Source organism: Lingula anatina, chromosome 9 (genome assembly GCF_051362555.1).
Source record: "Lingula anatina isolate TDL-2025a chromosome 9, LinAna3.0, whole genome shotgun sequence".
In the NCBI taxonomy this organism is placed as follows: Eukaryota; Metazoa; Brachiopoda; class Lingulata; order Lingulida; family Lingulidae; genus Lingula; species Lingula anatina.
The window spans coordinates 2485289-2510199 of record NC_141775.1 but is presented as its reverse complement, the minus strand read 5'-3'; the positions used below and the strand labels follow the sequence as shown (position 1 = coordinate 2510199).

Sequence of the window (24911 nt, the reverse complement as noted above, 5' to 3'; positions counted from 1 at the left end):
ACCCCGGGCTGTACACCTGTGAAGGTTGCGCGTAATTTCACGAGACTATCGGAGAAAACATCTTCAGGCCTGCCTCTGACTAATCAACCGAGAATACAATTACTGCGCTAAGATGGGTTTACTGTCCGTAAAAGCCTAAAGCCACATTCAGTGGTGACGGTCGCCTGATGTCTTCGACATGCAGCATGTTAATTAGAACGGCCAGCGGCAATATTTTATTTACCAGATGAAGACCAACAACTTGACGTATTGCTTTACCGGTAAAATGTGTACTATAAGCTACATGTATATATATTTTCAAATTCAAACTGAAAACGATAAAACCATCCAACAAAAGAAGCTATGCCGATATTCCCTTTTGTAGTGCACAGAAGAAAGTGCGGTGTGAGGAACCACGATCCTTAAAGAACTAAGTTATTTAATGAGAAATGGATCCAAATGGCACTCTCAAAGGCAGGGACAGATCGCCCAATGATTCGTGAGTTGGAAAAGTTGCTTTTACATAATGTGCTTCACGGCACAGCAAATGCATTCTAGCAATAATTCGACAAGTGGAATGTGTTATAGCAACTAACACAATCTTCATTCACCACCAGGCTGAAAGCTGGGAGACACCAGGAATGGAATTCCGGGGTTCCATGCGATCAGTAAATTTTACGGTTGGCCAGAAGTTTTGACAAAAGGACACTTCCGAATTCTTCATCGCCCACACACATACACACACACACACACACACACGAACATACACTCACTCACACACACACACACAACATACACACGTATAAAATGTGACGCGACACTTGAAAGCGTGCCGTGCTCGGAATTCATTGACAGATGCGCCCCATATTTGATCCACAGACTTGTTATTTCGCGGATCAACTGGTTGTGAACACGGCCTTAATGCATCCTTCATGTATCCGTTCAGAATGACCCCAGATATGCCTGGCTGAACCATAATTACAATAGTTCATATTGTTACGTATTTAGACATTAGTAAATGAATTTACCGGTTTACCGGGATATTGAGCACAAGCCATTTTATCAGTTTCCGCCTCCGGACATATGAACAGTAATAAAGAGCAATAAAGTTCTAATATTTGCCGTAAAGCTACGTGAAAGGAGTCGGACAAAATATGGTAGGTACTGGGTAACGCCGGAGTGGCAGAAATGGTAGTCTTAGGAATGAGTGCCCGGGGTTCCATATGATAAGTACAGGCTACGGTCGGTCAGAAGTATCTGGGTCCATATACATGGGGCAAATGTCCCCGGAACAAAGTAATGGGGGATGGAATACCATTTCTGTCACTTCGGTAAAGGCATGTCAATCCACTAGTGAATGAGACTTGATTAGGCATTGACGAGGTGTACGCTACAAACATGACCTAGTCCACATATGCTATGAACAGACATCAAAGAGTAGGCCTACAACGTATATATAAAAATCGCTTCGGGAGTATTCCGTTAGATGCAGGGTCATATGTTACATTTTGTATGCATGACTAGACCTGTAGAACAAAAACCACCCGCTGATATGATTCAAAACTGTGTCTAGTCTGTTTACTTTTCAATTCTTGTTTATTACTTTTCATATTGCAGAGACACATATATCCATTTGTAATAGTCGCTATGCTGGTGTTTGCTGGCATCTCAGCGCTGCCATTCGGTAAGCAATTTTTATCAGGAATAACTGTTCAATTAAAATTCTCGTTGGTGTATTTTTCAAGGACTTTAAGAGTTTGACTTCACCCATGCATGTTAGCGTCCTGTGCATGTATTTGGTACTGATAATAACAATTTGCTTATATTTTCACATAAAAGGAACGTTTGCAAGCATTCAATAATGAACTGTTCACATGTTGTTCATTATCATAACGATGGAATGTTTTCATCTTCAGACGTCGGGGCTGTCAAACGTCTCTCATCCTTGGAGACTTGGGACCGCTGGCCGGCAAGACCGGAAATCTGTCCTGACGTCATCTGCTGCGGAGAGCCGCCATGTTGTGACCCGGTCTTTTGTTAAATAATAAGAAAATTCTTCGCTGGGATGGCAACAGCGCTACCGTACACGCAATAATAGCATGAAATTTTGTTCGTTATTTACATATGTAAGAAAATAAAATGACGGTAATAATCGTGAGATATTTTAATTTTAATATTTATGAAACAGTTGATCGCGATGACGTAAAACCCAACTGTCCTGAAGTCGTTTCAAACTTATTAGATCTATCCAAAATATCCTAAAAGTATTCCATCTGACTGTTAAAGGAAGTAATGACTAAACTGAAAGTAAAACGAAAAACAAGTGTTTGTCATCTCTTCTGAAAATCAAATCGTAATTGACTGATGTGAGTCAAACTTTATATCAGATGAAGTGATTGATTAATTTTGTAAAACTGATATCAAAATATATAGCTTTAAAGGCATCGTCCTACACAAAACCTGTCAGAAAGGAAACCCATGCGTTTTCAAAATAAGGCCTATTTAATATAATCGCCTTTAAAACTGTCATTCTTCCTTTTCTCTCAAAGTTTCTTCCCACGGCTTTTTCTTTCCAATGTCCCAATTAAAATGGTAAGTAAAACGCCATTTCTGGGAGGCGTCTGACTCTGCGCACAACGTCATGGTCACCTGACCTTCACTGTCCAATCCCAAGCAACGGTTTGTGCCAAGATGTTTGAGCATAGAATTTTCAAATGTCCATGTGTTGGTTGTATTGTTGCATTCACTGGTAAGATTGAGTGTTGCGTTTTCAGTTAAATTAAAACACCTTGCGTAAAACATAAATTTGCCGTTTGCATCAAAATGAAAGGCGTGCTCGGCGACGTACTGATCTGAGCAGGGCGTGCTGCAGACCACGTGACCATCGCGAGATGTGACGTCATAACTGAGGCACGTGTCCTCTTTCGTGTGGTGAATCAACTGTCCGAAATACAGATTAGATTTTAAAGGCACCGGTGTATCGGGGATGATATTTTCGACGTACCAAGAAAACGGTTTACATCCCAATTGTTTTCTCAGCTCCTGGCGCTGTTCAATGTGCGTATAATTCACGGGCTCGATGGCCCATTGCGTGGCATAAAAGATATCTCTGTGCTCGTCTAGCCAAAGTTCTACCGTCTTTATCTGATTCTTCTGGATTATGGCACTCGATTTGGTCTTCACACTTTTAAAGGTATAAGTTAGACCACCATGTTTGAACACGTGGGCAACACGTGAGCACGGAATGGTCTCCAGGCGACCGCCACACATCCATATGCGAAATGAATGTTCGATATTCTCCGCCCCCCAAATTTCCATCGTAGTATCATACGCTCCGAGCTCCCAGAAATACTTCCGGTCGATGCCATGTGCACACCCAACCATGGTCGGGGTGGGAATCGGTGAAAGCTCCCCCTCACGGTTCTTCAGAACATCAATGGGTATTTTCCTCCACCGGAAGGTCATATCCCAGTCAAAAGTACCGCGAAAGTCTGGCACGGCTCTCATGAACTCAAAATCGTGCGGTTTTATCAGATCCATGACGGGAATGACGACACACGAGCGGCATTCTTTGATCCTGGCGACCAGAGGTTGCAGCCAATCAGTTCCCATCTCTGAGTGCGAATCCAAAAAGAAGAGCACGTCACCGCTGGCACGTGATGCGCCGTGCTGCCTAGCAACCATCAACCCGCTGCGTTCTTCCAGTCGGTGCAGTTTGACCTTTTCTAGCTCGTCGACGTAATCAGCCAGCGGAGCTCCCAGATAATCGTAGGTGCTGTTATCGTCTACCAGGATGACTTCTAGCAGAAGTTCCGGCGGGGTGGCGTCCAGAACAGAGTGAACGGTCCTTAGGAGCGTCGACCATGCCTCGTTAAAAAACGGTATGACGACACTGGTTCTTGGCAGCCGACTCAGGTCGTACTTAATGGAATGACATTTTTCTGGGCGGATATCCGGTAGCGTTCTGTGTAGCGTGAGCAAATCGGTGGCTGTTGCATTAAATCCGTATTCCCCGTGACTTGTCATTCTGGTTATTCGGTTCCATGTTGCGTTCACTTCACTGACTTTTACGTCGTCTACTTTAGCTGCGGCTTCAGTGGTATCAGTAGGGTCGATCTTCAACTTTCCTGTTTCTCCGGATTTGTTTTCTTTTCCGACTTCTGAATGAGGTACTTTAACTACATCTGATGTGTTACTTGTATCATTTTGTTTTAGTACTTGAATTTGGGAAGAGGATGCAGGTGCTTGATTATTGCTTAAGACCGATGGACCAATTTCTTCTTTTTCCCCAGATTTATTTTCTTTTTCATCTTTTGCTATAAGTCCTTCTTCCCGATTTGTATCTGATGGACTCTTTGGATCATTTTGCACTGGTAACTGAACCTTCGAAAGTGCTGCAGTTTTACTTGGATCTTCAACGATCTTTTGGTGGTCGATTATTTCTTTCTCTTTTTCTCCATTTTTATTTTCTTCTTTTACAGCTTCATTTTGTTTTTCAATTAGAAAACTTGCATCCTCCATCTTGTTAATAGCTGACAAGTTATTATAATCCATGCGTATAAGTAACTGAGCGTCGGAAGGCCGAGTATTTTGTTGAGTTATACTGACGTTGGAAGGCTTGTTTCCGTGACGCTTGCTCACGCTCTTCTTGACGTCATTAAAACTTTGAAAACCTGGAAAATCTGTGTCTTTGCTAAATTTATAAAGCAGGGGCCTCGGCAGAGTAGCAGTGGAGACGTTTTTTCCATGTACGACTATATTGTTACTGAAACCCCAACCCGTCACGATGAAGTCCGCGTTAAACGCTCTGCTTGTCTTTCGTTGGGTGTCCCCTTTTTCAGCCACGGTCGTCGCTGCAGTTTGACCGATTCCTGTCACCAAGGCGGAGAAATCCATGTAGAGGAAAAGCTGAATATTGAGAAACCCCAGCAGAATAAAAGCAATGATTGTAAGCATGTCGCTCCCCATCGCATCCCGAGTAGACTGTTCTCTTTTGCCGCTGTGGAATTATATGCGGTGTGTCGCATTGCCTGGAGGAGTTAACATCACATCTGCCTCCCAGCAATACAGCAGTAGTTGGGATTAAGTTGAGGTTGTGGTAAAAATATACAGCGTTTAGCGTCCCGAGCGTTTAGCGTTCTGTCTAGCTCTCCTCATCTACTGCGTCTCTCACTCCTCTTTAATACTGTACATGTATCTTAAAACGCTATACTTCTGAGGGCGTCGGTTGTCCTTAGCCGACATCATTTAAAGGTACCAATATTTGTATTTTTACAGGGCATGCATGCTATTTCCCAGTCTTAATTAAATTCAAATGGTGAAATGATTTCTTTTCAGTTCAACTAAACCTAAAGCCTGATATGGTAAGTTCCAGCGCCTGTAGTCACGTATACATATCGACAGTGTTTCCCCGTGAGCACTGCATTTTAACGATGTTTTGACGGAGCCCATGGAAAACGCACCTGTTTTTAAAGTTGATCTATAGTTTCGCTCTATTTTTGGACTCATTTTATATACTGCTGCAATTTCCTGAGTAGACGTAATATTTCCTTTCCTTACTGTTACTAGACAATATCATCATATAGGAACTAGTGCAATCTAAATTAAATCTAAATACGCAAAAGGGTAGACATCAAGTAAAAGAAGTGTAAATATTTTAATGAAACATGAAATATATTACGAGCAGTGGGGTTGCACCCTTTGACGACCAAACACCGACAGTATGTAGTAAACCAGCTTTTTATTTTATTTTAGCATTTATTATCAGTTTTTGTTATATATATATATATATATATATATATATATATATATATATATATATATATATATATAATTTTTTTTTTTTTTTTTTTTGGGGGGGGGGGGGGGGGTCCAATCAAACCCACTATTCGGCACATATGATTTAAACGAACATTTTCAGTGTAACGTAAAAACAACGCTTACGCCACATGGCTTTCTACCCTGGAGGGAGGGGGACGAGGGAGAGAGAGGGGAGGGGAAGAGAAAGAGAGAGACGGCTCCACACAGCATAAGTAGTGAGTGTTCTATTTAAACAAGTCTTGAACCAAAATTTGTTTTTATTAGCAGGTTGACTTTGTCTGGCGCAAATATTTGAGGTTATTACCGCTGTTTGTCTGCTATTATCCGTCCTAAATGGCGACCAGACTTTTGATTGCATTATTTTATTTTTCCAATACGTCATTTGAATGCAGGTCGACAAAAACAACGGCAGACCACGGTTAATTTAACAGACGACGTCGGGAGTGCCTCAGAATTACTTTTTCTCCATATATTGCACGAAACAGCAGGGCCTGTTATACGCCAACATTTAAACAAGATTTTACACTTGACATACTTCATTTATTATAGCCAAATCGTATCAGTGCACGAAAATACGACTAATGCTTCCAAAACTTCGTTGTTTCTATATGCATATACCTTCAGACATGAGCGTAGGTTTCCAAAAAAAAAAAAAAAAACTGAACATTCATCATGGGGCCCAACACCTAACCAGCCGGGGTCCGGGGCCGCCTTAGAATTGAATTAAAAAACGTGGAATTCCGTGGAAAAAGCTCATGTCTGTACCTTTCAAGGACCTTTTCCCCTCTGCTTCCTATTTAATTCAATTGATAAATTGTTTCGTTTATCTCGAGTTTGCCTTAATATAAAGCACCAATGTAGTACTAGTACTTCTCATCAACATATACAGTCTCCATTCTCTTTATTTTTTAATCCTCATTGGACTAGCCATTGAACTACCTGTGAATATCCCACGAAAACAACCGTCCCTGTGACCCTGGTAGAGAGTAGCAATGGACCGGTGTAAACCTCAGCGATATAACACTTAAATCTTTACACAACAGAGACACGGTGTTAAACAATTTTTTCTCGTTTTAACATGCATGTAAACGACTTGGCATTTCAAATACCACCCTGCTAACACTATCACTTCTACATGTAGAGGAATTGTAATGCTCACGCCAGCTGAGAAAAGTGGTTTTACAGTCATGCAATTGCTGGAATAGAACCTCGGAGTTTTAATTAACGTCGCACGCTACAGTTCTTGGGCTCACAATAACAAAATGCGGTGCTGTTAATAAAATGTTGACTTATACATTACATTCAACTAATAAAACTAAAGATGCCCACTTGTCTCTTCTAATCCGGGGCCGCCATCCTCCTCATTTTTATCATCCAATTCGCTACTAGATTTCGTTTCGTCTCTCTCTTTTTTCATCTTCTGCAATATTTTGTCCAAATCTTTATCTACATTACTCTTCATCAGTTTCTTCATTTTCCTAATTTCCTTTCTCTCGTGAGTTTTCTCGTGTTCCTTACGGTTCCCGTTCTGTGCGAAGCGTTTTCCACATATCTGACACTCGAAAGGTTTATCTCGCCTGTGAAGCCTTTCATGAATTGAACAATTTGTCTTCACAGAAAACGCCTTGTCACAATACTGACACTTGTACGGTTTCTCCCCAGTGTGAATTCTTTGGTGACGAACGCATTTGCTGCTCTCAGTGAATCTTTTGTCGCAGTAACTGCACTGAAAGCGTTTCTCTCCCGTGTGAATCCGCGCGTGCACCGTGGCTTTACTATTGGTGTAGAACATCTTATCGCAGTACTGGCACTGGTAGCGTTTCTCCCCCGTGTGAATGCGCTCGTGTTCCTTGCAGTTTCCCTTCTGCGTGAACTGCTTGCCGCAGTAAATGCAGGAGTACGGCCTGTCCTCCTTAGCGTTGGGGACGGTGCGTGGTGCGTGAGACTTCTGGTGCTGCACCAGGCTGCCCTCACAGTGGAAGACAGACTGGCACCGCGTGCACTTCACCCCCGAGTTGTCCTGGGACAGCCCCAGCCACTCCCCACAGTATTTACACATATCTGAGGACTTCGGTCCTCTCTTCTTTTTCTTACTCTTTCCAGCCCCTGAAGTCACCAGGGAGCCATTGACATAGGAATGGGCATAATATTTACTGTTTTTTCTCTTCACACCTTTTCGGGAAGAACCGCCAGTGCTTTTTTTACCGCTACTCGCACGAGTCTTTTTCAATTTGGTTCCAGCTGTAGAGATGGTCTTGTCTTGGTCCAAATCTTGCTGCTGCTGCCGCCCAGTGTGGATATTTGTGTGTAAAGACACGGGAAATGGCTGGGGGAGTTCTGAATGCAGCTCCCAGGCGTCGTCAGAGACGTCTGGCTTCATGTCGGGCACTACATCCTCTAGTTGACCGTCAAACCCATCATTTACGGTAACCGAGTAGGTTTCAGTCTCGTACTGGCTGTCTGGTGCCAACCTGATGTAAAAGCCTGTGTCCTCCACACCGAGGCCATCAGCCGGATACGTGGTTCCTGAATAATTGTTTTTTGAGGCATCTCCATCAAGATTCCCTTCCAGTCTGGAGACGCCGTTTGACGGAGATGCCAGGTCCACTTTCTCCAGCTTGATAACCGCAACAGGCATGGTAAAATGGTCTCGTTGTTCGCTTTGTTGTTGTTGTTCTTCTTCTTCTTCTTCAGCATTTTCACCGAGTTCTTCCCTCTTCACACATTCATGTTCAAAATTAAAACTGGACACCACGTGTGCATAGGCGATGTTCTGCCTGGCTAGGTGCTTGATGTGGTCCGTCTCTTGACTTCCAAGTAGACCCGGACTTTCAATGTCTTCACTGTGTACATAATTCTCACTCGAGTCACTTGGTTCTGTTTTTATATAAGGTACATGTACAACCACCTGGTCAGGTTTTCTGTTTAAGGCGTCATGCCCCTGGTCAGTTAAGGGAGAGTCTTTATCGTGGACGTAATGTGCGAGGTCCTCCCCTCCTGGCTCACTCTTGATGTGGGTGACCACGCCCTCGGGTGTGATGTTATCAACCGAGTCCATCCCATCTGTAATAAAAATGTGTACAACACAGTAAAAATTGGTGTACTTTACCACTCAAAACAATGCTTTATATATAACATCTGGCTTAGTAGATTGTTCATGCATTCTCATGCTTCATTTTTTGTATTAACAACTCTCATTTCTGCAACTGAATCATTAAAGTACAATGTAGTGTAACAGAGGCTTACAGAGTATGTGTAAAAATCATTAAGAACATTACATGTTCATAAGATTCTATACAAATTTGATTTTTTTACATATCTGAAAACCAAGAAGTGGAATATCACTACTGGAGTTGGATATAACTATTTATACATGGTTTTCAGATTTGCTGGCCGTGCCAGGGCTTTGCTAGAGTGGGGCGGGGGATTCGTAGGGAAAGGGGAGGCAAATTTTAAACATAAGCCATTGAGTTTACCGCCAAGAACAGGCCTGTAGATGGTATATTACCTGTAAACTCCACATAGGCCTCATCCAGCTCCACAGAGACGTGATGCGCTAGAGACTGAAAGCAAATGAAATATAATGATGCAGTAACAATAAGTAAATTTTTGCTCATTCCTGAATCCACCAAAAAAGTGACTCTCTCTCTCTCTTTCTTTGAGGCATATCAGTGATGCCCACACTTTTAGTATTATATTCATAATTTTCACTTACACATACCCCAGTATTTCTAAGTCTTTTATATTAACCTCAAATATGGAAAGATATCAATAACAAGTAAGCAAGAAGTAATATTAAACAGTTGTACAAATATTACAGAACTGTGTGCATCACCAATGTGAGCCAGAGTCACATTTTTCATGAAAGACCCACTTTATAAAGGGCATTTTTACATGCAATGTCAAGATCATTATAAACAACAATTTAAAACTTACATATTTGACACATTTTCTTTAATCTAAAGCTGCAACACCACATGATAAGACAAAATATAACTGAGAAAATGAAAAAACGTTTTGAATTCAAAAAAGCATATTTGTGACATGTAATGAATGTCAATATGTCAATTTGTGGGGAAAAAATAACCTTCACAAAAAAAAAAAAAAAAAAAAATACATACCTCAAACACAGCTTGTCTTTGCCTGACTTTTTCACTTTTTTCTTTTGTTTTTGCCGGCTTATTACGGCACTTTGCTTTTTTTAATTTTGGCATCTGTAAAGACAAAAATGTGACATATCAGACACTTTAAATAGGAGTGCTAACACATGCAAATTGGTGCTAGTTCTTGTCTAGTCAAAGACAGAATTAATACCAGTACCTTCATACCAGTCACCGTATTAATGTTACCTTGTTTTTATGTCTTGATGTTTCTGGCGTGTATTTTGTCCCTTCCCATGATCAGTTTTTTCTTCATTTAGCTGTTTATGGGCATGGACAAAATCTGCACCAGTTGGCTTGCTCCATTTGTTTAGGCTTCTGATTTTATCTGATCTGAAATTATATGCCACAATGCAAAGCAGGTGTTGGAGCTGAGGTTGTAGTCGATGTATTTTCTGTTGCTTTTACACAAATATTAATTTTGTGTGTGGGTGGGTGTGTGTGTGTGTGTGTGTGTGAGAGAGAGAGAGAGAGAGAGAGGGGAGGGGGTCCTACCCACATTACACCACTTCAAGGATAGCAGTGTCTAAAAATTGAGGTTTGTTTTATGTCGATGATTACTTTAAAATCAATCATTCATTATTTCGCCTTAACTAAACATTATAAGGTTTAAAAATAAATAAATAAAACGACTGTATTTGAAGGGAAATATATATGTTCGTGTAAGTGGCATGGGTGACTTATAAATTGACCCGAGAGAGAAAATATTTTGACATCTGTGAGTTAACGTACTCGCCATTGAGTTTTGTTATGTCAAGTACATTTTAGCACCAAAAATGAGATCTTAGGATTGTTTACGAATAACAAAAATAAAATACATTTCACGTACCTTAGCTGACATGCGCAACAATTCTTTGAAAAGAAAAACTTGATTGCATCGATGCTTCAGATAAAGCTTGTCTTGGATATATTTTAATTTTGTTGCAGGTTCATATTGATTTCTATAACAATAGTTTATTAAGAAAAGAGTTAATTAACCGCATTGCTTATGAACATAAAAACCCAGCATAAGATTAACATTGGAATTCTGCATGAATCCCGTATTAATTAACATATAGCATTACATGTAGGCCTACCTGTCAGGCGGATTTAAGGGGTGTCAGGGGTGACAAAAAAATCACACCTATGGTCCCCTCTTGAAATTACAATTTTGACTTGCTGCATTATATTTCTTAACCGAACCAAATGGCACCATTCGCCCTCTAAAATACCAAAATTTTCGGGGGTCTTCAGCGGTCCATAAACCCCACGCAAAGGTGGGGAGAGGGTTGTCTTCGCATCCGCCCCCGCCCCCTTTCAAATAATCCTGGATTCGCCCCTGCCTGAGGTGGGATGGTGGGGGGGGGATATTTTTCGTTAATATTTCGTTATTTGCAGATATTATAGACGCCAAAAGATAAAATTTCAATTTATTATCTGAAATCAATAAAAATTTCTTATATATTTTTAATATAAATATCTTGATGTCTCCATCGGGAATTTTAAAAATGGCTTTTAGTAGTGTAAGCGTTAAATATTTTTTTTCTCCGTTTTGTGTATGTTGGAGACAAAAGTAAGAATTAAGGCATTACAAAAATGTGTCATACCAGTATATGCAGGTCCATGATCACTGCTGCAATAATAAATCACTTTCTAACTCTCAAATCGGTAATTATTTCCATAATAATATTACTTTTTTTCTTTCGTAATACTGGTAGGCCTATATGTATTACGGGTTTTCTAGCATCTTTCACGTGGATCAATTTTCCCCTATATACGGATTTGTGTTCTAATTAAACTAAACAATTAGGCTTGGGATGATTTTTGTTAGGCGGGTTTTTGGTTTGATAATAATTTGCATTATTTTCATTTCATGTCAATGATTATGTCGGATATTTTTTAGTCAGAATTTTGTTTTCCCATGCAAGCTTCCATTATCATTATATGCGTATTAAAACTTATAACTCCCATTATGGCGTTAACATGGATTTTTTGATCTAGAAGCATACATCCTTTTGAATGTTTTTTTTTACCACTGTGAAATTCTAAAGTCATTTTATGAGGTATTTTAATTCAAGATTACAGCCAAGCGTACGCCAGTTTAGCTTTGTATTAATTAAGACAATTAAAAAAAACATCATTATCACATATACGTTTTTATTCACAATGGATGGGTTTAAAACAAAAATACAATAGTAATTGATTTCAAATCAAAGTGAAAAGTAAATATATTCAAAATTAACATAGGAAAATGCCGCAGTTCCTTTTACCCTATGATGGGGAAAATATCAATCTTAAAAGATGCATTATTTAGGAATCAAAATAATATTAATTTATCTACAAACAATTTGTGGTGAACTTCCTGCAAAGAATATAGAACTTTTAGGTATCCGGTTTTTAATTTTGTTGTTACCACTCAAAAGGAAAGTATTAATGTTAAGCATTTGCGACTTTTAAAGTACGGTGCCTTTCAAAATGTTTCTTTTTTCTAAATTTGTCTTTAAAAGTTCACAATTTCCCCATTGACAAGATTGAGCCACACGTAAAACAGAACATAAGTCAGACAGAATGACGTTCGTGATACGTGAAGAGCTCATCATTATCACAAACCAAGAAGTTATATCTCATTATAACTTCTTGCACAAACACACACGTCTTACTCCTTCCTGACAGCTGGTGCTGTCTTCCTGATCCTGACAAAGCCGGATGTCAAAAACAAAAGAGCCAGGGCAGTGTAACATGCATTTGTGCCTGACGTGTAACGTGTGCCAGATATATGGACAGCACATACACACTGTACTGTCTGATCACAGGGTTCGCTTGTAGTCTGTTACAAGATTATTGTACATGTATCGCTGACACTTAAATTTCGTATTCTATCTTCCTCTCTCTCTTTCTTGCACGCACACACACACACTGCGACAAACTCTCTTTCTCGCTCTCTCTCTCTCTCTTGTGCGTGCGCAAACAAGTAAATCACCTCCTTGGCTGGACTCTGACGCTACTAGAAATGATATAAAGAAAATAAATTATCCAAAAGCTCTTCCAATTCTACTAATTAGAACGAACATCTATCAGTCATCTAATGGATTCTAGCTTCATGAGGCCAATCACATAGAGATGTTGCCAAACAGAATTTCATATCCTTTCATAAAAGTAACATTTCCTAGAATACCGGGAGTAATATAAGTTTCTATTGAAGAAATAATCCGTCTCCATTAGAAATCTGTTCATCTGTTTTAGCGATATTTCGTTTTTGAACTGGCCATTATTCACTCACTATTGTTTAAAAATGTGTTTTAAACCATCTAAAATGTGAAAAAGTACATTTCCAATAAAGAGAAACTTGAATAGTTATAGCGATGACCGGTAAACTCAGATGAACTGTTCACTTATTCTTATATGAACATATATATTCATGCAAAAAACGCGATCAATACTCAATAAACGGCTAACAATCATGCGAGTGCTTGCTGACGTACGATATATAGTGCGTGCCTGTGTGCTGATAAATACGACACAGCTTCCGGGGGGTGACAATAGTATTGCACCATCTGTGTGAATAGTGCGCTATGTGCCATGTACAGGGGCGCGATTCAGAGATATTTTCTGACAGTCTTCCAAATTATCTTTGTTGATCCGTTCTTCATTTTTGTCCGTCTTCCGACGGAAAAATTAGGCACCTTTCAATGTAAACTTGAAAATCTGACCGTCTTCCGGAAGACCCAGAAGACGGCCTAAATCCGCTCCTGAAATTTTAATGTAGGGACCAGTTCATAAAGTGACGAATTTTCAACCATGTGCACCATAACGGGTGCCATGGAAGGTGCAACGCTCTTCTGACTGTCTAGTTTCTATTATGGTGAAAGTAAGGGAGCTCCCAAATGACGAAAGAAAAGAAATTGTTTGTCTGAGAGAATCGCTAGGGTATACGTAGATGTTGATTTACCCCAGATAACCGCCAAATATGGTGTGTCTGATCAGCCTGTACGTAGGAAGAGTTTGCAGAAGGATTGAGGGTACTGGTGATGCCCATTAGTCAACAAGACGTGGCCACCCGAAGAAAACTAGTGCCACAGACGATGGGCGCCTTTTTATGCTGTCAAGAGATTTGAATCATGCAGCTAATTAGCTTTGCATTGGTCGCGTAATTTGCAGGTTAAGAAAAGAAAAGGAAATGTTTACAAAAAGCTCCATGCTATAGGAATTAACACCAACATTGCAAAGAAGAAACCACTTATCACCTTGGTAAACAGACGCAGAAGAGTGACATGGGGTGCAAGAACCGTTGCATGAACAGAAGGTCAAAACTGGAGCTATTTTGTATTTCCTGATGATCGCATCCATAGTTAACATCGTGGGTGGAAAAGTGAGAGTATGGAGAACATCATCTCACCTTGCTGCATTTCCTAGCTAGACATTCCACTTCAATAATGGTTTGGCGTGCATTGGTTTCTAAGGAATTGGTACATGGAAACCTGAACCACGAGCGAAATTCTGTCCCCAGCACCTTTAACCATCGGTAAAAAACATCTAAACATCTTTGGGGACAGGGATCATCCGTTCATTTTCCAAGATTATAACCCTGCATCCCACAGGCCAGGGATGTACAATAGTGATTTTAACAGCATCACTATGTGTGGTTTGGCCTGCCCAGTCACCTGACGCAAACCTCGCTGAAAACCTCTTGAATGAGATTGGAAATATTTTTGGTGGCCACATTTGCCTGTTTAGTCAGTTTCCCTTTAGTGCTTTATAATCACACGGCAAACAGTGCGGCTTGATATATATATTGGCATACTTAAAATAAGTTATGAGGTTTACATCACACCCGTTTATACACGTAGTATACATTGCACTTTCCATATTACGGTATACAATACAACAAAGTTGATAAAACTCTCTTACAGGACGTATGCATTTCTACATAATGGACTAAAAGTTAAACATTGCTAATATATTACATAACAGGACGTCATCTTGTTCTCTCTCTCTCTCTCTCTCTCTCTCTCTCTCAACCCCGTTCCTACCTTTACTGATAGTTATTTACCAAACGTGCAATAAAACCTCACATCTATGTCCTATTTGTTCGAAAATACTGCCTTAAAGCTTGCCTAAACCCACTGTTAGAAAATAAGAAAATGATTGGGTTCGCCACATTATTAATGAAGTACATATAGAACACCGGGATGTTCAAAGGGACAACTTTGTTGGTCATTAACGCCCCGGGAAGATACGTGACTACATACACCACAGTCACTATAAACAACACGATGGCGATCTTGACATTCTCTTTGAAGAAAATGGAGCGGGCGAGCCGGGATTCCTTGGCCTTTGAGATACGTTGAGTTGTAGTGCTCTTCATCTGAGCGGAACGTCGAGAGGAATGGCTTTGGGACTTTTTTGGCGGCCATTTTTGTCTGTTTAAACACTTTCCCTTTAGTGCTTTATAATCACAAGGCGAACAGGGCGAGGATATGGTGGTCTCAGCCGTGGTGCTCGACAAATGCCCCCTTTTGAAAATGAGGCGCTTGGGAGGAGAAGATCTTGCGTGATGATTATTTTCTTCCGAGATGACGCGTCTATCAAGATGCCTCAAGTTGAGTTCGAGGCTGCTGGTAGGAGACGGTCTATTGCGCCGGACTACACTACCAGGAGCGCTGCTTCCGGAGGAAGAGGTTCGACAGTCGTCAAATCCGTTTTCCGGAGTGCCATCAACATTTAGGATACAATGGCATTTCGTGCAGCGAACTCTTATCAGGACCTTCAATTTATTTTCTTTGTCTGAGCCGTTACTCATATTGAGGTGCACATCACTCATGCAGACACTTGCGTCGGGCGGTGGTGCCGAAGACCTCTGCGACCCTTCACCTTCGCATTTCCGGTCCCCACTCTGGTCCCCATCTGTCAAATTACCATCGGATTGTTGTGTCGCATCTTTTTGGAGCCCGCCCTGTTCGACCTTGTCGACTGGTTCAAGACTGTATATATTTTCGTTGTGTTCGTTATTGTTCATAAAACCCTGCGGTTTCTGGCCAAAGTCTGTTCCAAGTTCCCCGGTTTCGCCATGGTTAGCTGCAGTATCCTTCATCTCGTTCTGTTCCGACCGATCTTCATTCCGAACCTCATTTTCGTTCATTTCTCCTTCTGTCTCCGGAACATTAACCTGTGGAACCCCGCCAGTCCTCATAGCACCGATTTCTTCGAAACTGCGCTTTGGTTGATCGGAATGCGAGCTGACAGATCTCTGCGGTGGTGGAGAACGTCCCCTGGTCCTGCAGGCAATGGATCTCGCCATGATCACCGACTTCATGGACAGTTGCTGCCGAATACGATGGTACAACATAGCATACATCACACATATGATGCAAAACACGACCAGAAACAAGACCACGTGGATGACTTGTAGTGTGTGCCGAAATCTAGAGCTGATGACGTCATCGACAGGTCTGCAGATGCCTTCGTAGTCCACCTGAATGGTAACCTCGGCTGTTCCAGGCGGCTGGTTCGTATTGCTGCCCACTGTGTTGCCCACGCCGACATCTTCAAGAACAGCCTCAGACGCATTGGCTCCCAGTAAGGTGACCAGTGAGGTCATCTGAGCGTTGCACGCGCCACGACAACCGTTCACGGGTGCTGTCACGTTGGCATAAGTGGACAATGGTTTTCCCACGTGGCCGAACGTAGCGGTAACTGTGAGGTTTTCATGGACTGTTTCCGTGTACCGTTCGCTGGCGTTCCTCTCTTCTACAGTTATTTTGCCAGGACGGGTCCCGTGACACAGAGCAACGAACAGCCCCAAAATTCCTGCAGACACGGCCAAAACAACGACGGTAATTTTAGCATGTCTGTACAGAATTCTCACCCGGGCGGTCCAGCAGATACACAAATATCTGTCCACGGCTATGGCTCCCATTACAAAGGCACTCATAGTGACTGAAGATGAGTTCAGGAATTGGTAAAGCATGCAAAGAACGTCGGAATGAATTTTAAAATGGGTGATCTCCATGACGAAAGTGGCGGGAATTACTAAGGCGCACGTGGTCACGTCGATGGCGGCCAGAGCAACAATGAACACGTTGGAACTCGTGCGTTCTCGCTTACTTCCGAATACGCGCAGCACTCCTAGGTTTCCTACGGTTCCCATCAAGGACAGAAAGGCTAGCATCGCCAATGTTACGTATAACTCAGAGCCGGTGACAAAAAGCATAGGTTGTTCTATGAAAGCCTTCGCCCTTTGTATGTCGTAATCAGTGACGTCAATCGTGACGTCATGACTGACATTGTCTTTGATGTCACTTCCGTTCATTGTGGACCTTGCTCTAGTGGATCACAACTGAGGAAAAGAGTCGTCTTTCTGCAAAACAATAAAACCGTTCAATTATCATTTCCCTCATTTAAACCGTAGATCTGTAGTATCTTCACATGAGCCAAACAAAAAAGTACTAAATCTTTAGGTTCTCTTTTTTTTTCTTTTAAGTCCGAAATAATTTTGTAGTTTTATATTTTATAGATCTATGTAACGATATTTGTAAACAGCTATGTGAGCTATGTGAAGCGTGATTTAAAGAAATAAATTATTAATGTTATGTCAGGCTTATTGTATTGCACCAGAATGGTCTCCAGTTGCCACATATGGATATGAAATAGACACAGAGACAAAGTGTCGATGAACTATTAATAGTCTTAATTTCAATATCGTCTCAACCGAGATCTCTTCAACAAGAATGACCAAAAACCCTACGTGTGTTCAAAGCACAATCCTTATATTATGGATATTGCTTGTTGTCACTATCTTTAATTACACAGCATTTCTACACACCTACTCATAATACCTGGTTGGGCATTTATTGCATGTGTTCTTCTAATCCGTATAAGCATGCTACATCCATCCTGACATTCACCATACGTGCTGCACTGATATTTTGTATTTTAGTGAGAAAGTTTGCCAGATAAAGAAACAACATATTGGTCCTCTCAGACCATCTGAGCAATTTAATCAGTGATCACTGATTTATCTATTACCCAAAAGAATATATGTAAGGCAGTAAATAAGGAGTTTTGGAAGAAGGGTGACAATATTCTTAAGACCACATGCGCAATAACATGGTGGTAAATGAGGGCCTTGGTTAAAACCAGGAAATCACGTCTCCATAAACATCGATAGCACTCAGTTTTATTCAGACAAAACTACTTGTGTTGCTCTTCTTCAGCAGCCAAGCGCAAACACCAACGTGAAACTAATTATTGGGCATGTTATTTACCGCTGTGAAACACAATATTAATACAATACGTACGTAACACGGGCGTCTGGCGCCATTCAGCAGAACTATTTATGGCCATAATAGATTCCTTTATTAACATCTTGATCTATCAGCAATGAAAACTATCCTATCAGACTGTATGGTGAAATGCAAATATAAAAACACCTGTAAATTGATCATGAAAGTTAAGTTAGGGTGTTTTCATCAGGTCCGCCCTAAATCTACGGCCAACTAGCTCAGTTATGTCAATGAAATATAATTAATGTTGAAGTACTTTTACATTTTCTCTTGTGAAGTAGTAATGAAATAAAACGCTTTTTTATTTTTTGTCTTTATTTATTTATTTATTTATTTATTTATTTATTTATTTATTTATTTATTTATTTATTTGTCTATCCTAAAAGATTTTAAGCTTAAAAATACTACATTTACCAACGAGAAATGATTTGAATGGTTCGACGCTGTCAGTAAGGGAGGGTACTCAACAGTGCCAATGTCTTGGGTTTGTCTCATGTCTCTCAAGACCTTAAAAAGGAGTGATATTTGATTATGAAAGTGATGATAATGTTAAACACGGACGACACCATTTTACTTGCGGAAGCGAAAAAGGATTTACAACATCAACTTGATTGCTTTGCTGAGTATAATAGGCCCTATGCATCTGAAGCTTGAAGTTAATGTTGTATAGACAAAGGTACATTAATGAAAGGCCGGACTCCCAAAAACAAAAATTTTAAATTAAATGGTCAAAATATAGAAATTATAATTAAGGTTAAATATTTATGTTCATATTTCTCCCCATCTGCATCTTTTACTGAAACAAAATACTTAGCTATTATGTCCACAAAGGCAATGCATACAATATTTAAAAATGGAAGAGGTATTCATTTAAGTTTTACTGACCAATTGAATCTTTTTGACAAAATGATTGTTCCCGTGTTCTTACACAAGCTCATTAACAACGCGGAAAATTTCTTTTCTAGCAAAATTTAGAACAACCAATAATGGCCTGCCCATAGAGATAGGAAGCTGGTTTCCGACGTCAAAACTCCTCAGAAAAAGTCACCTCTGTCACACTAACAAAGGCGATGAGTTTCATAACATACTTTCTTGCAAAATCTTTGAAAATGAAAGAAAACAATTTATGACACGAAAAGCTTGAACCAGACTACGTGTATTTGAGATGTCCATGGTTTACTTTTTCAAAAAATCTTCGTGTTCTTAATGACATGTGCATATTTATCATCCAATTATCAAAGAGTGTCATCCTCTTTTCAAATCCTCTTTGTGTATTTAAAGCATAAATCCTTGTGGACATTGCTTGTTATCACTACCTTTAATTAAAAAGCATTTCATACAATTCTCATATGATCTGGTTGGCCATTAATTGTGTTCTTCTAATCCGTATTAGCATGCTAAAAATATCGTGACATTCACTATTCATGCTGTTGGATATTTTGTATGTAAGTGAGAAAGTTTGCCAGATGAAAAAACAAGCCCTGGGTCCACTTAAAGGTATTGTAACCCTTTATCACCCAGATAACGAAAATGGGTTGTTTCTTGCATTTAATTATTCAGCAATGCATCTATCTTTGTGCTGATTTAAAACAATAAAAAAAACCCTCGATAAGTCTCGAGAGCACTCAGTTTTATTCAAACAAAACCACTTGTGGCTGTGTTGCTCTTCTTCAGCAGCCAAGCGAAAACACCACCGTGAAAATAATTATTGGGCATGTTATATACCGCTGTGAAACGCAATATTAATACGTAACACGATCGTCTGGCAGTATTAAGCAAAGCTATTTACGGTCAAAAATAATTCCTTTATTAACATCTTATCTATCATGTCCGCATTGAGAAGTATCCTAGACCCCATTCAGAACAGTGGATTAACTAGTCCACTGCTCAAATATGGCGACACACTGAAAATCCACCGATAGACACTGAATAGATTCCCCACGTGGATAACGTAACAAGCATTCAAGTGGGTCAGCCATATTTGATCCACGGTTTACTTAGTCCGCTGTTCAGAATGCGCTCCCATTAGACTGTACGGTGAAAAGTGAATATATATATAACACCTGTTAATTGATCATGAAAAGCCAAGTTTGAAATATATTTTCATTTTGTCTTGTGAAATGATAAGGAAGGAGTAATGAAATAAAATGCGTTTTTTAATCTTGTTTTATTTATTTATTTATTTATTTTTATTATTATTATTATTATTATTATTATTATTATTATTATTATTATTATTATTATTATTTGTCTATGTGGGTTATAACAAGGCTCTTTGGGGAGAGTTCGAAAGGTCATTCCTCAAAATTAAAAATAAATTAAAGCTTTTAAGCTTAAAAACAATTTCCTTTTTACTTGTACCAACGTGAAACTAGAGGATCAGAGAAGCATATCGCCTCCAGCTGGAGCAAGCACATTCGTATGGAAAACAAAAAAGGGACATCGCGTGCAGTGTTGTGCTTGGCAAGCTCTACAAAATGCAATAAACAAGAGTTCTGTTTTTGTAGAAAATTACAATATATAACTCCTAGTTCGTGGTAAAAAGTAGATCAAAGGTCAAATTCAAGGTCAAGGGAAGACTCAATATATGAGTTCCTATTCAAGTTTAATACTAGCTATGGTCGTATCTCTGCCAGTTTTTGAGATATAAGAGTTGGAATTTTTTTTAAGTGCAGTTCATGGGGAAAAGTAGGTTAAAGGTCAGATTCAAGGTCATAGGAGCATAGCCAATGTATTACTTTGTATTCTAGTTCAATAGTAGCTATTTCTGCCAGTTTTGTATATATACGGGCCGAAAATTTTTGCAAAGTACAGTTCATCATGAAAAATAGGTCAAATGTCAATTTCAAAGTGACATTTAGATTGCCTGTGTATGACTTCCTATTCAACTGTAGGCGTATCTCTGCTAATTTTGGAGAATTTCACATTTTTCACCACTGAATATTTTGATGTATTTTTTACAAAGCACAACTCCTAAACACCCTGAGCTTCGGAGATAACTTGAAACAAACCTCTTCACTATAGCTATCACAAGCTCATTAATAACCAATCATTGGCTGCTCATAGAAATAGGAAGCTGGTTTCCGACTCCAAAACACCTCAGAAAATGTCACCGATGTCACACTGACAAAGGCGATGGGTTTCATAAAACAGTTTTTTTTTTTTTTTTTTTTTTTTGAAAATGAAAGAAAACAATTAATTACGCGAAAAGCTTGAACCAGACTATTTGAAATGTTCATGATTTATTTTCTTCGAAAAATATCCGTGGTCCTAATAACCTGTGCATATTTATCATCCACATATCAAAGAGTGTCGGTTTACATCCTCTTTTCAATCTGTAGTCTACTTTTCAATTATTATAATATCATTAACATTATTATTGTTATTATTATCATTATTAACTTATATTACATCTTTCTCTGTAAGTAAACAGCAGTTAAAGAGAATAAACTTTATTGATTGGTTGAGAATTATCGGCGACATGCTTTTATTAAATCAATTGAATGCATAAAACACGCTCCTGGTGTGGCGTACAAGTAGACTAATTAGAGATAATTGCCATTGTGCGATTTAAGATGAACCGAACAGCAAAGCGGACTTCACATTTTAATTGGTTACCTTACTTTAACCTTCGGTGTTACCGATTTCTTGTTCACATGTGGTGTTAATCCGAAAGGATAATTTTAGGCTTCATTCAAATGCAATGGCTATTTTCTAAATTCTATTTTCTATTCGCGGTATGTCTTATGATCACGGTCTGTGCCCTGAATATCCCGCGGCGTAATTACTGGCAGCGCGAGCCAGTTACTATAAGTTACTATAAGTTACTATAAGTAACTGGCTCGCGCTGCCAGTAATTACGCCGCGGGATATTCGGGGCACAGACCGTGATCATAAGATACCGCGAATAGAAAATAGATTTTTAGAAAATAGACATTCCATGTGAACGAAGCCTTAATCCCAATAAGTCTCAAAGGAAGACATCTACCCTGTTTGCGTTAACGTATGTGCGTGCATTGATATCAGTAATAATGGAGAAAACGTTATAGTGTATTTTTGGTCTCCTTCCGAAAAAAATTCAAACACCAATGTAGAAATTCGTTTGGACAAGGAATGACCATGACGGATTCTAAGCTGCTTTGAAGTGCTGAAGGAGCATTAGGACTCGGGACTTTTTTTCTGTTAGAGTTTCAAAATACTTAGACCCGCCGCGGGAATTGATATGTCTGGATATCAGATATCGTGGTATTTTATCAAACCAAAATGTACTTTTTATCGAAAGTTTTAAGGTAGCTATGTAATTCTCTAATTTGTTTAAATTCGCCACGCCAGTACTCAGCCAGTCATGGCGGCCATGCTAGCGCTGGGTGGCTAACTAGTCTCTCGACTGAGCTCATTTACAGGACATACCACGTAGCACTGTTAATTGCACATTTTGTACAATAATGAAGCGTGTTGCACTGCACATGACGTCAAGCCATCAGAAAAAAATGGCGATTTTTCACACCCTCAAGCCTAGGGTTAATCAGCTTGCGGAGATCAGCGTTAAAATTGTCCACAGCCTTCCGATCGATGGTGCAGTGTTCCCTAAAATCAAGGCAATTAATTAGAAGCTCAGAAACTGTGTCATATTTTTGGAGGCACATTTCTGAAGAGAAAAGCCGAGAACCGCCCGCCGAGAACTGCTGAGTACATCTTGTCCTAACATTTGAAAACCAAAAGACAAATGCCAGTCTCCGGTACAAATAAACGTACTGCCGATCACCCCCTTGATTGTGCATGGGCACTTGCCCCCTAGGTTAATTAATTACTCGTGGACCTCGTTAAAATATGCATTTCTAGTTGGAGAAAATTTATTATACTTTATTTAAGTATCTACAGGTAGACATACCACAGTACAGGGGTAGGTCTTAGTTTGACAGAGCCAACAAAAATTGCCAGCCACATTTCCATTGCAGTAACTTTTTTCGTGTCAGAACAAGCAGATCTGATTACTATGCATACCCTTGCTTACAGAGAATGTCTTGCGCTAATGATGCTGCTCACTAATCACTAATCTCTGATCACTAATCAGCCCGAACGTCAACCTACCTGTATTTAAAGATTATCTGTTAGGAACGCGGAATAATGAACTTGTGACATGAAAAGTTATTGTGCTTAATGCATTTACACATCGACTCACAACGCCTACAAGAATTTTCTATCATTGTACGATACTGTCAAATCTTAAGTCGGCACCTTTCGAGTAGCGCTTCTACATGCTTATCCCCAATTTGCCATCCTTTGGTTCCTACCATTATATCTTTTCCAACAAAGCTTTGAACCTGTCAGCGAGTACTTGTGAACGAAACACAGTATGGCATTATTCTCTTAGTTACTTTAGGCGCTGAAAAATATCCCTCATCACAGCACAACCAACAATACGTGCACTTGTCGCCCCTCCCCCACCCTCTCCTCATAAACGAATAATAAATACAGAAATAAGTAAATAAAAACAGATACTATACAACTTACCTTGACGGAAAAATCTATACAGAAGTTGACACTGGGGTTTACTGGAGTCATCCACGTCAGGTGTCAGAAGCGTTTAAGGTCTGTGAAAGTAACGCTGTTAAGTAACGCCAGTTTTCTTATTTACCGGCCACGTGGGTTCTCGGCTCGTTATGCAACTCTTCTAGACCAATCAGAAGAAGCCTTACAATTCCCCTAGTATAGGCCAGCTGTCGCCTTGGAAGTCAACCCCGTCTATTAACTGTCAATTGACTTTGATTTTCAGTGTATCCTGTTGTTGATGGCATGCATGTTAGCTTGGCTCTATCGTGTATGTTTGACGAAGGCCATCATTATTTTCACACCTACGATCAGGGGAACCATTAGTCTTCTGATAATGACGACAATTATTTTTTATAATTATTATTCGAAATCAAATTGCAAGGAATATATTTATAAACTGATGCAATAAGATATTAATCGACAGGAAAATCAAAAGTAATCGTGTATTTTTAGATGCTCACAAACTAGAAATGTTAGAAATTATTTATGCGAACCAGTTCACTAATTTCACTGATGTCTTAAAAAGTCACTGTGGATGAAAGGGAGTTGTTAAACATATTGGTTGACGTTTGTTGATGTCATTACCAAGCCAGTGAATCGCCGATGAGGACAGGCTAGAACGCTCAATGGCTTGTTTCGCACCTATCTTAAATGTCATGAATTTAATAAGCAGATTAATCAAATAAAAAATCGGAATTAAATGAAGTGTTTTAACTTAAAAAGAGTTCATCACTGTTGTCTTAATAAGTGCGTGTGTATGTCTGTCCGAGCGCGTGCATGTGTGTATGTGTGCGTGCGTGCGTGTGTGTGTGTGTTGATGTGTGTGAGGTGGATATGTAAGTGTGTGATACGTAAATGTTTTTGTGTGTGCATGCCTGTTCATGTATGTCTGTGTGTGTGTTTGTGTGTGTGTGTGTGTGTGCATGTGTGTCTATGTACGTTTGTATGTGCAGGTGTGTGCGTGTGTGTGTGTATGTGAGAGTGCGTGAGTGCGCACGTTTTCTGTTTCTTTACCTTCGATGACGTAAATAACCTATTTCCTTTCTTCACTAGCCTGTCATTGCCATTACCAGGAAAGGAAGGGCAAGCACCATGTCTCTTAATAATGGCGACGCATGGAATATCTTTGAAATTGCAG

The 24911-nt window shown here is 39.8% G+C and overlaps 3 protein-coding genes and 1 long non-coding RNA gene across 4 annotated transcripts; 1 reads left to right on the top strand and 3 right to left on the bottom strand.

The window, feature by feature from the left end:
* The first annotated feature begins 1181 nt into the window (after window positions 1-1181).
* LOC106176687 (uncharacterized) lies at window positions 1182-2137 on the top strand. The gene is made up of 3 exons (XR_015331213.1): window positions 1182-1310; window positions 1597-1663; window positions 1896-2137. It is a non-coding gene; the product is annotated as an uncharacterized LOC106176687 (long non-coding RNA).
* Window positions 2138-2284: 147 nt separating this feature from the next.
* LOC106154403 (polypeptide N-acetylgalactosaminyltransferase 2-like) lies at window positions 2285-5039 on the bottom strand. Its single transcript, XM_013528747.2, has one exon. It carries the CDS (start codon window positions 4945-4947, stop codon window positions 2506-2508), a length of 2442 nt encoding a protein of 813 aa, XP_013384201.2. The 5' UTR covers window positions 4948-5039; the 3' UTR covers window positions 2285-2505.
* A 1278-nt stretch (window positions 5040-6317) lies between these two features.
* LOC106154408 (uncharacterized) lies at window positions 6318-10861 on the bottom strand. Its single transcript, XM_013528751.2, has 5 exons — window positions 10789-10861; window positions 10149-10292; window positions 9921-10013; window positions 9308-9362; window positions 6318-8862 (listed from the first exon to the last, which is right to left on the bottom strand). The coding sequence occupies exons 3-5, from the start codon at window positions 10011-10013 to the stop codon at window positions 7115-7117; spliced, it is 1896 nt and encodes a 631-aa protein (XP_013384205.2). The 5' UTR covers window positions 10149-10292; window positions 10789-10861; the 3' UTR covers window positions 6318-7114.
* A 1217-nt stretch (window positions 10862-12078) lies between these two features.
* Window positions 12079-23898, bottom strand: LOC147759774 (uncharacterized). Its single transcript, XM_086996042.1, has 2 exons — window positions 23735-23898; window positions 12079-17295 (listed from the first exon to the last, which is right to left on the bottom strand). Exon 2 carries the CDS (start codon window positions 17245-17247, stop codon window positions 15013-15015), a length of 2235 nt encoding a protein of 744 aa, XP_086852168.1. The 5' UTR covers window positions 17248-17295; window positions 23735-23898; the 3' UTR covers window positions 12079-15012.
* Between the last annotated feature and the right edge of the window lie 1013 nt (window positions 23899-24911).

What these genes read in the sequence shown, in the direction of transcription:
- LOC106154403 (XM_013528747.2), bottom strand. Translation starts at nt 4,947, where the DNA reads ATGGGGAGCGACATGCTTACAATCATTGCTTTTATTCTGCTGGGGTTT.
- LOC106154408 (XM_013528751.2), bottom strand. Translation starts at nt 10,013, where the DNA reads ATGCCAAAATTAAAAAAAGCAAAGTGCCGTAATAAGCCGGCAAAAACA. An exon ending in AAAGACAAGCTGTGTTTGAG is followed by an intron (nt 9,363 to 9,920) that starts GTATGTATTTTT and finishes ATTTGCTTTCAG; the next exon opens with TCTCTAGCGCATCACGTCTC. An exon ending in GGCCTATGTGGAGTTTACAG is followed by an intron (nt 8,863 to 9,307) that starts GTAATATACCAT and finishes TTTTTATTACAG; the next exon opens with ATGGGATGGACTCGGTTGAT.
- LOC147759774 (XM_086996042.1), bottom strand. Translation starts at nt 17,247, where the DNA reads ATGAACGGAAGTGACATCAAAGACAATGTCAGTCATGACGTCACGATT.